This window comes from Microcaecilia unicolor, chromosome 14, assembly GCF_901765095.1.
Source record: "Microcaecilia unicolor chromosome 14, aMicUni1.1, whole genome shotgun sequence".
Classification (NCBI taxonomy): domain Eukaryota; kingdom Metazoa; phylum Chordata; class Amphibia; order Gymnophiona; family Siphonopidae; genus Microcaecilia; species Microcaecilia unicolor.
In genome coordinates, this window is record NC_044044.1 from 31,715,891 (window position 1) to 31,730,067 (window position 14,177).

Sequence of the window (14,177 nt, forward strand, 5' to 3'; positions counted from 1 at the left end):
CTGAGCGTTAAAGGTCTATGCACCTGCAAAGTTGAGTTATACATCTGCTCCATCCTTGTGGAAAGAAATACTTTCTCGCACCGTATGTTCCTTTGGGAAAAGATCTCTTAGGGTAAAAATTTCAAATAAAGAGCACCTAATGGCAGAAAGGTGACGAGGGAGCCCTGATTTGTGTAGACGATTAAATTATGTGATATAGTTATGATCCAGTACAATGAGATTGTAAAGTAGTCCAGGGTTGGGGGCTACTCTTGGTACGCTTGCAAATAATGAAGTTATGATTTTGTACAATAGCTTATATGGTAAATACAGGTACACAGGAATGTCATATTACAATGCAATGGGTACAGAAGGGACACAGACATTACAAACTATTTGGTCCTAAAGCCAATAGTATATTGTAAGGGACAGCAGTTCTCATTTAACAAGATGTCCTGTATGTGTAGGGTACATTTCATTCTCTCGGTCATCCATGAAGTTTTACAGTCACAGGCGGCAAATCCTCTAAGGTGTGTGAGAGTCCATTCCTACTGTTAGAAGTGTTGTTGTCATGTCATGGGTTCAATAGAGCTGGGTGGACAAGATCTGAGGGACTCCAAGGGAACCAGCCTGCCTTTGTGTGAGTCAAATTGCTGGCTTACTGTACCGCCCCCTACTGGAACAACATTGACAGTGGTCTCCCAAGCACTGGTTACAAGCAGTGAAATATTGAACTAATTTCTAGATAATAGTTTTCTGCTAATAAATTTTCTCAGGGCTTTTTTTACCTCTTGGTTTCTTAGGCTATAAATCATGGGGTTGAACATGGGGATTAAAGCATTATACAACACCGCAAAGAGTTTATTTTGATTGAATGACTGTGTGGACGTTGGTCTCATATATGAAGAGAACAGACTCCCATAGAAGAGAATAACGACCGTGAGGTGGGAGGAGCAGGTGGAGAAGGCTTTGCGTCTCCCCTCTGCCGAACGGATCCTCAGGATGGTGGAGATGATGTAGATGTAAGATACAAAAGTTAAGATGATACAGGGCAAGTCTAGAAAAGCTCCAATAATATAAGTCATGTGGTCAACAGTGGAGGTGCTGGTGCATGAGAGTTTCAGAAGAGCTGGGAGGTCACAGAAGAAATGGTTAATCTCAATGGACCCACAGTAAGAGAAATGAGAAATAAGGACAGTGTGTGTCACTGTTTCCGCAAGGCCAAAAATCCATATCCCTGCAGCCATCTGTACACAGATTCTGAGATTCATAATCAGAGCATAACGCAAGGGGTGACATACTGCAACATAGCGATCGTAAGCCATGACCGTAAGGAGGAGAAATTCTATACATGCTGTAGACATGAAGAAGTACGCTTGTGTGAAACACCCTGTTGCAGAAATATGTCTTCTCTTCCTTAAGAAGATGTCCAGCAGTTTGGGGATGGTGATGGAGGTGTAAGAGATATCGAGGAAAGACAAGTTACAGAGGAAAAAGTACATGGGGGTGTGCAGGCGAGAGTCCAGACATGTCAAGGTTATAATAGTGAGATTCCCCAACAGGATGATCAGGTAGATCAGTAAAAACAGAAGGAAGAATGGGATCTGTAGGTCTGGAAATTCAGGAAACCCCAGAATGATGAATTCTGTCGCTGTGGTGACATTTTCCTCTTCCATTGGACTCTGGAAACAAAAAATCAAAACTAATGAAAAATTGGGGTCGGAAATAAGTTCATTGGATGCATCTGTGGGGTGAATCGATTTGATTGGCCCAGGGACAGAGCAGAAAGATCATCTGTAAATTCAGCCTTCTTCCCACTGCTCACAACTGGTTATCTCTTTATGATGCAAGCAACATGAAACTTGGGAAGACACTCTTCATCTTCTCTGAGAGCCTCCTGGTCCAACTGTATCCCAAAAAAGGAAGACAACTAGAATGATTCAGGAGGGCAATTCTGAAGGATTTGATTTTGAATACCATTGGCCATTATTAGATTAATATTAATTTTGGCAAACCTCAGAGATTGATTCACAGACACTGAACTTATCAAGGGAATATTCAGCACAATTATCATCGACTAGATAGAAAGACATATACAGCTTGAATGATAGATTTATATACAGGTTGATAGATCGATACCGGCAGTTCGCCAAAACATGGCCCATGTCAGGTTGATGCTATTCAGGATTGTTTTTATTCACTGAATTTTGCTTTATTTTAATGTATTTATTGATTGCATTTTATGTAAATTTTCTCTGAATAATGTTGTTGTTGATTTTAGTTCTACTTTTTGTCTTTGTGTTTCTTTGTTGAATGCGACAAAGAATTTACATAATATTTTAAAAAACGGGGAAAAAAAACATTTTACAAACAATGATAGTGGGGATGGGACGACTTTCCTACGAAGAGAGGCTGAGAAGGCTAGGGCTTTTCAGCTTGGAGAAGAGACGGCTGAGGGGAGATATGATAGAAGTGTATAAAATAATGAGTGGAATGGATCGGGTGGATGTGAAGCGACTGTTCACGCTATCCAAAAATACTAGGACTAGAGGGCATGAGTTGAAGCTACAGTGTGGTAAATTTAAAACGAATCGGAGAAAATTTTTCTTCACCCAACGTGTAATTAGACTCTGGAATTCGTTGCCGGAGAACGTGGTACGGGCGGTTAGCTTGACGGAGTTTAAAAAGGGGTTAGATAGATTCCTAAAGGACAAGTCCATAGACCGCTATTAAATGGACTTGGAAAAATTCCGCATTTTTAGGTATAACTTGTCTGGAATGTTTTTACGTTTGGGGAGCGTGCCAGGTGCCCTTGACCTGGATTGGCCACTGTCGGTGACAGGATGCTGGGCTAGATGGACCTTTGGTCTTTCCCAGTATGGCACTACTTATGTACTTATGTACTTATGTAACTTCAGGAGAGCAAAATGAAGGAAAGAAGGAAATTAACTGTTACGAAACAGAACAGACAAGGTAACACGGACGAAGTCAAACAAGGTTAAAGGTGAGATCAGTAAGGTTACCAGATAATAGCTGCAGGTCTGTTTATAAAGAAAATGTAACGGTAAGAATTTCCTTCAAAATCCCAATTCCAGACACTCTTCTAGAATTTAATCAGCTTAGAATTCTGCGATTGGTGGAGACTTTATCAATAAATAAATTAATTTAGCCACAGTAAATCCAGCCGCATGACATAACTGAGTTAACTGTGATTCTGTGGTTATGGTTTATTTATTTATATCCCTGGATTACAATCATTATAAGTGTAATGAATTAAAATGAATGTTACATATGTCTCAAAAACATTAAATTCCAGTATTCTGACTCTGTTCCTGCTTTCCTATCCAGGACATATATCTAACACTAACTCTAATATCAGATTACAAAACCAGGTCACCCCCCTCTGCTCCATGCACAAAGTGCCTGGATGTCACACCGCCACCTGAAACTGAACATGGCCAAAACTGAGCTTATTGTCTTTCCCCCCAAGCCCACCTCGCCCCTCCCCCATTCTCTGTTTCAGTAGATGGCACCCTCATCCTCCCTGTCTCATCTGCTCGCAACCTAGGAGTCAGCTTTGATTCCTCCCTCTCCTTTTCCGCTAACATCCAGCAGACACCCAAAACCGGTCGCTTCTTTGTCTACAACATTAGCAAAATTCGCCCCTTCCTCTCTGAATACACTACCGGAACCCGTATCATCTCTCGCTTGGACTATTGCATTTACTTCTCACTGGTCTTCCACTCAACTATCTCTCTCCTCTCCATTCTGTCCAAAATTCTGCGGCACAACTTATTTTCTGCCAAAATCGTTTTGCCCACACTAGCCCACTCCTCAAGTCACTTCACTGGCTCTCTGTCCGCTTCCACGTACAGTTCAATCTTCTCTTACTGACCTTTAAATGCATCCATTCTGCAGCCCCCCATTACCTCTCCTCTCTCATCTCTCCCTACATTCCTCCCCGTAATCTCCGCTCGCTGGACAAATCTCTCTTGTCGTCCCCCTTCTCCTCCACTGCTAATTCCAGGCTTCGTTCCTTTTCCCTCGTGGCACCTTATGCCTGGAATGGTCTTCCTGAGCCGGTACGCCTAGCTCCATCTCTACCTGTTTTCAAATCTAAGCTGAAAACCCACCTTTTCACCACTGCTTTTGGCTCCTAACCACTACTCAATTCCCCTATCCTTGTTCCTTCTCACCCAGTACTTTCCTCGCCCTTAATTGTCTTGTCTGTCTGTATTTTTAGATTGTAAGCTCTATCGAGCAGGGACTGTCTCTCTGTGTCAGGTGTTCAGCGCTGCGTGCGTCTGGTAGCGCTATACAAATGTTAATAATAATAATAATAATAGAAGTCAGACTCCACAAGATGGTAGATATTCTTCATATAATGGTAATGTCACTGCAAGTACAAATATGAACCCACTGTATTGCAGCACGAGGGCTGGCATGAGAAGAAATGCTAGAGAAGAAACACTGGTCATCAAATAACAAGGTCCTCCACCCTAGTTAAACACATAACACTCTGAGGTGATTTAGTCCATTCTGCCCTTTGTCAGGGCTCCTTATTGTACAATGCATGATGCGTTCATAAGCTGCATTCATTGCTAATATGAATAATGAACAGTACACTTACAGTCCTTAGCTTCAAGGTAACAGAGGGACTGCACGGCCCCTGATCTGATAATCCACAGGAGCCAGAAGCATTTCTATGCACTGTAAGTCCCTTTGGGGAGGGTCCCTGAGGCTGAACATCTCACAGTGCAGAGCTCAAGACAAAGAAGCAAATCAGCTTTGCCTCATGAGTAGATGAAATTATGCAATACTCCACTGATGGACTCAGAAAGGAGATCTAAATGATTAAAAGTACAACACAGAACACCAAACCTTCAATGGCTCCATATACAGGACACCTTTAATGTAAAAGACAATAAAAAAATCTCCATACGCACCTATGACACTTAAAAAGGTACCACCCTCAAACCATATCATACTTCTCAGGCATCTCCTTTACAAGCATATAATTCCCCTTCGGAAACTTTGAAAGGTATCAATCTCTTAACCTTATCGTTCCCCTCCAGAATGATATCACCCTCCTAACCATGTCATTCACCTTCATACTGTAGACTTTAATGATATCTTCCTCCTAAGCACCTCATTCCCTTCCAGAGACCTCTATGGTATCATTCTCTTGGCCAAGCTGTTCACCTCCATAGACTTCAATGGTATCACCCTCCTAACCATGTTTTTCCCCTCCAGAGACTTCAGGGGTATCACCCTCCTAACCCCCTGTACAGATGATGTTTGGATAGCTTCCTAAAAGTCCATAAGTCATGATTAAAATAGACTTTAACACCCAACAGAAAGGACTTAACAAGGACCTGGGGTTCCTAGCCCATTATAAACCATAAAGCTGTATGTCTCTGTTGATCACCCTCCCCTCACCTATCCACACCCATCCTGTTAGAATATCAATGATATGCTTTGATGTCCCCATGTATACCTCCTACCCACCCCCATCCTCCCACCCTGTCAGACTGTCATAGTAATGCTTGAATGTTTTCACTTATATACACTGTCAGCTAGCACATTTGCTTATTTCCGATTTGACGAAGAAGGGCAACCTTCGAAAGCTAATCAAGAAATGTATTAAGTTATGTCCAATAAAAAAGGTGGTATCTTATTTTCTTTTCCATGTTTTATTTTGTTTGATTTCTATTGATAACCTTAAGAGTGGACTAACACGGCTACCACACTCCTCTACTAATAGACTTGGGAAAATCCACTGCTTATTTCTGGGGTACTAAAATATACTGGTAGGAGAAAATCAATCAAAGTATTCACAATCGGCAACCAGGTGGAGTCTCATATCTTTTGCACGAATGTTCACATCACTCCCTTGGTGACTCTATTACCGTGCATAGGTTTTAATCATCGACTAAAACCACCTCCACCCTAATATTGTGAAATTTTAAACTTAACGTACCCACAATTACAAACTTATGTGAATATATATCAGATGTATCAAATATACTAAAGACACTTAGCTTCTAGAGCGATTAACTCCCTAGTTCAGACTCAATGTGTAGAGGCCCCGACAGTGCCTGTTTCGCTGTGCTTCTTCTGGGGGAACCCACACAGTATTAGCTGAATCGTGTCTTGACACAGTCCTTAAGCTTAAGGACTGTGTCAAGACACGATTCAGCTAATACTGTGTGGGTTCCCCCAGAAGAAGCACAGCGAAACAGGCACTGTCGGGGCCTCTACACATTGAGTCTGAACTAGGGAGTTAATCGCTCTAGAAGCTAAGTGTCTTTAGTATATTTGATACATCTGATATATATTCACATAAGTTTGTAATTGTGGGTACGTTAAGTTTAAAATTTCACAATATTAGGGTGGAGGTGGTTTTAGTCGATGATTAAAACCTATGCACGGTAATAGAGTCACCAAGGGAGTGATGTGAACATTCGTGCAAAAGATATGAGACTCCACCTGGTTGCCGATTGTGAATACTTTGATTGATTTTCTCCTACCAGTATATTTTAGTAGCCTAACTTTATTAGGAGTTATCCAAGCCATTAAGGTTTTTTTTATTTCTGGGGTAAGCAGCATAAAATGTATTGTACTATTTTGGGATTTTGTCAGGTACTTGTAACCTGGATTGGCCACTGTTGGAAACAGGATGCTGGGCTTGATGGACCTTCGGTCTGTCCCAGTATGGCAACACTTATGTACTTGGGATTCTGAATGGAATCTTGCTGCTCTTTGGGGTTCTACATGGAATGTTGCTACACTTTGAAATTCTGCATGGAATCTTGTTATTCTTTAGAATCTTGTTATTCTTTAGAATTCTAGAATCTTTATTTATTTAGATTTTGCTCACACCTCAGTAGTAGCTCAAGATGAGTAACATTCAAGTACACTGGATATTTCTCTGTCCCAGAAGGGCTCACAATCTAAGTTTGTACCTGAGGCAATGGAGGGTTAAGTGACTTGCCCAAGATCACAAGGAGCAGCAGCGGGATTTGAACCGGCCACCTCTAGATTTCAAGACCAGTGCTCTAACCACTAGGCCACTCCTCCACTAGCAACATTCCATGTAGAAACCTGCCCTTGCAGATCACCAATGCGGCCGCGCAGGCTGGACGTCAGACTCGCAGAAACAGAAGCCTGCGCGGCCGCATTGGTGATCTGCAAGGGCTGACTTCTACATGGAATGTTGCTAGTGGAATAGCAACATTAACATTCCATATAGAATCTCAAATATTTATTTATTTAAATTTTGCTCACACCTTTTTCAGTAGTAGCTCAAGGCGAGTTACATTCAGGTACACTGGATATGTCTTTGTCCCAGGAGGGCTCACAATCTGTATCTGAGGCAATGAAGGGTTAAGTGACTTGCCCAAGATCACAAGGAGCAGCGGTGGGATTTGAACTGGCCACCTCTGGATTGCAAGACCGGTGCTCTAACCACTAGGCCACTCCTCCACTTGCAACATTCCATCTAGAATCTCAAATAGTAGCAACGTTCGATGTTCCACTGCACTAACCACTAGGCTACTCCTCCATTAGCAACATTCCATGTAGAAGCCTGCCCTTGCAGATCGGCTGCGCAGGCTTCTGCTTCTGTGAGTCTGACGTCCTGCAGGTACGTGCAGGACGTCAGACTCACAGAAGCAGAAGCCTGCGCGGCCGCACTGCTGATCTGCAAGGGCAGGCTTCTGTTTCTCTGTCCCAGGAGGGCTCACAATCTAAGTTTGTACCTGAGGCAATGGAGGGTTAAGTGACTTGCCCAAGATCACAAGGAGCAGCTCTAGGATTTGAACTGGCCACCTCTGGATTGCAAGACCGGTGCTCTAACCACTAGGCCCCTCCTCCATCTTACTCCTGCTCTCAAACGATTGCATTGACTTCCTGTTGCCCAACGAATACACTTTAAGGTGTTGACAATTGTATATCGGGCAACTATTTGTTGCTGCTGCTTTTTACTTGAAGCAAGCATTGAAAATTTATCAGCCCAGACGTGCATTGAGGTCAGAAACTGCGATGCGTCTTTTCACTGTTGCAGTTACACCATAACATCATGCTGATTTTCGAGCCGCAGCGTTTGTTTCAGCTGGCATTTCATTATGGAATGGGTTAGCTAGCCACCTTCGTCACTGTCCTAACTTTACGTAGTTAAAAAAAAAAAACATTTGAAAACTCAGGTCTTTGTGGCTGCTTTTTTATAATTGCACACGGACATGTTTTTGTATTTGGACATTGTCGTTTTGTCTGTGGTTAATTTTTGTTATGTTGTTGTACAATTGTGAATGGGCTTCTTTTACTAAGCGGCTGTAAGCCCAACACGGGCTTACCGCTCACTATAATGGAAGTTCTGCCAGGCTACCGCAGTAGCCTGGTGGAACGTCCCACCTCTACCATGGCCGTCATTTCCAGTACAAAAATCTATTTATTTTTGTAGCGCCGGACTGTACCCGGTGGTAATCGGGCAGTGCAGCGGCGTACCAAGGGCAGGGCGGTGGGGGCGGTCCACCACGGGTGCATGCCGCTGGAGGGGTGCAGAGAGCAGCCGTGCGCCTGTCGGCTCCGCTGGCTCCCTGCTCCCTCTGCCCCGGAACAGGTTACTTCCTGCTCCGGGGCAGAGGGAGCAGGGAGCCAGCGGAGCTGAGAGCCACGCGGCTGCTCCCAGCAGCTAAGAAGGCACCTGGGGGGGTTGATGCGCCACGAGGGTGTGCACATCAGCGATCTGCCCCAGGTGGCAGCCGACCTAGGATCGTCACTGGGGCAGTGCCACGTGCTGCCCGGTTAGTGCTGCGTTAGCACTGGAGCCCTTACCGCCACCTCAGTGGGTGGCAAGAAGGGCTCCCCCCGAAATGGCTGCATGGCAAGTGCTTTACTTGCCGCCTGGCCATTTCCTGCAGAAAAGTGAGACCTTCTCTTTCACCAGCTCATGTAAAAGGGCAGCGCAGCACACATGTAAAACACGTACCGATGCCAGCACCGGCCCCCTTTTGCCGCAGCTTGGTAAAAGGGGCCCCAATGTTTTTATGGAAACCACTTAAGTGCTATATAGATTTTTAACATAAATAAATCTACTTTCTGACACCAGCTTATACACGTCCCCATCGCATCAGCTGTGACATTTGACTGTCACAAGCACAGACGTTCTTCTGACATGAAATTAAGAAACATTTCTAGTAAAGAGTTTTCTTACAGCCTCTTTAACTGCTTTGTTATTCAGGGTATAAATGAGGGGGTTGAACATGGGGATTAAAACATTGTAGAGCACAGCAATAATTTTGTTTTCGTTCATTGACTGTACGGATGATGGTCTGAGGTACAACCACAACACTGACACATAAAAGAGAGTAACGACCGTGAGGTGGGAGGAGCAGGTGGAGAAGGCTTTGCGTCTCCCCTCAGAAGAACGGATCCTCAGGATGGAGGAGATGACGTAGACGTAAGAGGTCAGGGTTCCAGTGAGGCAGGGACCTGCTACAAACACACTAACGACGTACGTTATCCTGTCAACGCTGGAGGTGCTGGTGCAGGAGAGCTTTAGCAGAGCTGAGAGATCACAGAAAAAATGGTTAATCTCGTAGGACCCACAAAATGAGAAACGTGATATAAAGACAGTGTATGCTACTGGTTCCAGAAACCCGAAGATCCAGGTTCCTGCCACCATCAGTACACAGGTTCTTGGATTCATGATCACAGTATAACGCAGGGGGTGACAGATGGCCACATAGCGGTCATAAGCCATGACCGTGAGCAGAACGTATTCTATACATAATGAAGCGATGAAAAAATGCATTTGCGTGAAACATCCAACTGCTGAAATATGTTGACTCGTTCTAAATATGTCCAGCAGGTTGGGCACAGTGACCGAGGCGTAGGAGATATCAAGAAAAGCCAGATTGCCAAGGAAAAAGTACATGGGGGTGTGGAGACGAGGGTCCAGACACGTCACGGTTATTATAGTGAGGTTCCCCATTACGATGATCAGGTAAACCAGTAAAAACAGAAGGAAAAGGGGGATTTGCAGCCCTGGAAATTCAGGAAACCCCAGAATGATGAATTCTGTAACTGTGCTGGTATTTTCCCTTCCATGCATTCTGGGAAAAAAAATAAAGCAAATTGAGGAAAAGGGGGCATAAGTAAAAATAATTTTATTGCATGCACATAAGAGGTGAAGCTATGAAGTGTTACCCAGGGGTACATGCACTGACCTTAGATGAAAGGAGGCAGGTCTATTAAGTTCAGCCTTCTCAAGTGACCACATTTGGGGATTTATTTGTTTATAATCTGGAGATGACATTGTGTTTGGGATGATATCAGACTCGTGTCCTAAGAAGAGCAAACCTACATATTAATATGGGGATTATTTAGTGTTTAGAATTTGCTAAAAAACGATAGCGCACCTTCGTAAAACACCCCCTTAATGCTGGAAGGCAGGAAATATAAATTATCATGAAAGACCTCACAGCTGATATAAATTCAAACTGATTTTAAACTATATTACATATCGTAAGTACATAAGCATCGCCATGCTGGGACAGACCAAGGGTCCATCGAGCCCAGCACCCTGTCACCGACAGCGGCCAAAACTTTTTAATATAATGTGGTAGTTGCTTATAGACAGTTGAGAGAGTGCCATGATCTTTAGATTAACCGCAATGGGCTCAACAACATATAATCATTGCATTGGAAGCTGTCTCAAAACATTGTTCTTTAAATTAAAAAAAACAAAACCTTATTGTAATTAATGAAGGTTTGAGCAGCACTTCAGAAATGAACAGATTTTAAACATTTTTTAAAAATGTCGAGGAAGGGCAGAGAAAGAATCATTAGGGAAAACCTGCAGTGCAAGTGTGAAGGAGTCGTTTATGGTAACCACCGACCAGACTTCCGAGCGAGTTTTTTACCTTCACACAGAAAAGAGAGGTCCAGAGAGAGTCAATATGCAGGTTGCAAAGAACATTTAGTCAAGAAACTTCAGACCGCCCAGAACACAGCGGCGAGACTGATCTTTGGAAAATCTAAATGTGAATCTGCCAAGCCCCATCGTGAAAAATTACATTGGCTTCCTATTAAAGAACGTATCGCCTTTAAGATCTGTTCCTTGATTCATAGGATCATTTACGGAGAAGTTCTCAAATATATGCTAGATCTGGTGGATTTTACCACCCAGAAACAGTTCCAGTTCCTCCAGATCCTTCCTAAATTTACATTATCCAGATTGCAGTGGCCTTAAGTACAAATCTACCTACGCATCCAACTTTCTCCTTCATAGGCACACAACTGTGGAATGCACTGCCTAGAACCCTAAAATCAACCCAGAACTATCTAAATTTCAGAAAACTATTGAAGACCACCCTACAGACTCAACCTAATGTACTTCCACCTGTTTTCAACATAATTCATGGACTTTATTATATTGCATAAACCTTTACTATCTTTTGTTATCTGTTGTTGTTTTAAATGTTATCAATATGCTAATAACCTACTACTACAATGTTTAATTATATTTTCTGAACCGTAGCCTACCCTACGGTTATGTGTAAGCCACATTGAGCCTACAACTAGTGGGAAAATGTGGGGTATAAATGAATTCAATAAATAAATCACCATCTGAACGACAGCAAAGGTTTGTAATTTTTGGATTCTGGCATTTTGCCTGGTTTTATTTTATGGATTGTTGTTTAAGTCTGGTTCATATTTAGGATTATTGTAAAACTGCATTGATACTTTGGTGACCAAACACAAGCTGAGAAATACCCAACTTCAAAATACCTTTTGGGAAGAAGGAACTCCCCCTAAAAATCACATCTTGGGATATGCTAGACTCATCACTCACTCTGATCCCACAAACGCAAGCAACCTTTAGAAGTTTTCTCTGTCACCTGCGGCAGCTGTGAAACCTTTCTCCAAAATGGGCCAGAGTACTTAAAGAATAAGTTAACCCTTTACACACCTTTGAGACCTCTTAAGGTCCTCTCAAGGAGCATCGCTATCTTTACCCTCATCAAAAGAAATTGTACGATGTGATACCCGCCAGCGAGCCTTCTCAGGAGTAGCCCCCATGCTCTGGAATTTACTCCCAGAAGGGCTACGTATAACTCGAGACTACCTCTACTTCAGGAAGCAGGTGAAAGCCTGGCTCTTCTCAAGCCTTTAATACGTAGGGTGACTGACTTTGTACTCATTCTGCACCTGGACTAGCTTGCTACACACACTGTAACTTAGACCAGTTCCATATATCTTGTTTAGCTGTACAAAGAACTTTCCTTGAATTTAGACACTCATCTATTTATCCCAACTGACTCTGTACCACCCACTTTGTCCCCATCATATATCTGCAATTGGTAAGCTGTATTGTAGAAAATAATTAGCATCATATCTATGTTATTTGAACGTTCTAGTTCTGCTTATTAGATGTTTCATTAGTATTAGGCTGACATTGTATTATATCTCTGGTATTTAAATTCCAGGGCTGTTAATGTGTAGATTTTTGATACTGTTTCACGGTAGTTCTATTCTTAGGTTTCAATTTACTGTTTTCAAGTTTACCTCCTTTATTGTATATATGTTTATTCCTGGTTATTTTATTATTGGTATGCTGTTAACAAAATTGTAAGTTTTATGTAAAACTGTACCTGTTGTACACCGCCTTGGGCGAGTCTCTTCGTAAAGGCGGTTAATAAATCCCAATAAATAAATTCATTCTACATATGTAGTGGTATTGGTGATTTATTAATTATTAGTGGCTATCAGAGATCCTTTCTATATACTTGCATAACCTTACCTGCACTTAATTATAATCTGGTATCAATGCAAACCGTATCTCGATCAAAAGAACTGTTTCAGAGGTCAGTATGTGTATATAAAGATAAAAAGAAGTGAACTTTGGATATGAATACACCTAAATGCACTGCAGCTAGACTCATATTTGGAAAAGCGAAATACGAAAGCGCCAAACCCCTCAGAGAAAAATTACATTGGCTCCCATTAATAAAAATCGAATTGTATTCAAAACTTGTACCCTTGTTCATGGAGAGGCCCCCGTTCTACATGTCTGACCTCATAGACTTACCAGCAAGGAATACAAAAAGATCATCACGCACTTTCTTGAACCTCCATTACCCCAGTTGCGAGGGACTTAAATATAAATCAATTTATGCATCCAGCTTGTCCTATATCAGCACGCAATTGTGGAATGCACTACCATAAAAACTATGCACGTTTTGACAGATCTCCGTAAACTACTAAAGACTAATTTGTTCAAAGAGACTTACCTAAAGGATCCTTCATCAATGACCAGACATCAAAACTTTATCAAAACAAGTTAATATTGAACTCTCTTTATTTGTTTACTTTATTCACATCATTACTGTTGAATCTTCTACATTTACCCTTGATCTTTAATGCCTGAATTGAACTGTATATTTACTCTTTATAACTTGTACTTCAAATGTAATAATATTCTGTATTTCTCATTCCGGAGTGGCGATCGCCAGTATGACATAATGTAAGCCACATTGAGCCTGCAAATAGGTGGAAAATTGTGGGATACAAATAAAATTAAAATCAGCAATTCATAAAAAGCCTAAACACTGCCTCCAACTTAATGGCCTTCATCACATGGCTGTGATTTCAATTTGTAGGCTCGAACCCTCACACAATTGGTAAGCGAGAGATCTGTACCGGCACCAAACTCAGCAGGTGGAAGCATTTACACTGTTACCTCCCTTTGGGGCAGGATCCCTCTGGATGCAGGTGTCACATCATTAGTACACGTGGGAGAGAAGCAGCAGGGACACCCTGCTCTGTGTACCTGGGTATAATATATGATACATTTGTGATCGAGGATACAGGGAGTATTTCCAAATTATACCCAATGGATCACTGAAGAATGGGAAATGGGGAATATACTTGCATATGGAAAATTAGCAACATGATTTTCAAATAAATCTTAACAATAGCCATTATTATTACCGCCATTCAAGATTTCAATATTGCTAATCAGTCTACATAGATCAAAGACACAAACATTAAACAGTAGCCCAGACAGAATGCAATGACCCTGAAATCTGCCTGGAACATACAATTCTATCTTTCTATTAAATCGTTTTTTGTTTTTTTTTTAGAAATGTACTATGATCCTGAAGTTTTCAATGTACCTACACCTTTCAGAAATC

General features: G+C 42.0%; 2 protein-coding genes across 2 annotated transcripts; both read right to left on the reverse strand.

The window, feature by feature from the left end:
- Positions 1–713: 713 nt before the first annotated feature.
- LOC115457346 (olfactory receptor 1019-like) lies at positions 714–1,655 on the reverse strand. Its single transcript, XM_030186763.1, has one exon. The coding sequence runs from the start codon at positions 1,653–1,655 to the stop codon at positions 714–716; it is 942 nt and encodes a 313-aa protein (XP_030042623.1).
- Positions 1,656–9,160: 7,505 nt separating this feature from the next.
- Positions 9,161–10,093, reverse strand: LOC115457347 (olfactory receptor 6-like). The gene has a single exon (XM_030186764.1). The coding sequence runs from the start codon at positions 10,091–10,093 to the stop codon at positions 9,161–9,163; it is 933 nt and encodes a 310-aa protein (XP_030042624.1).
- Between the last annotated feature and the right edge of the window lie 4,084 nt (positions 10,094–14,177).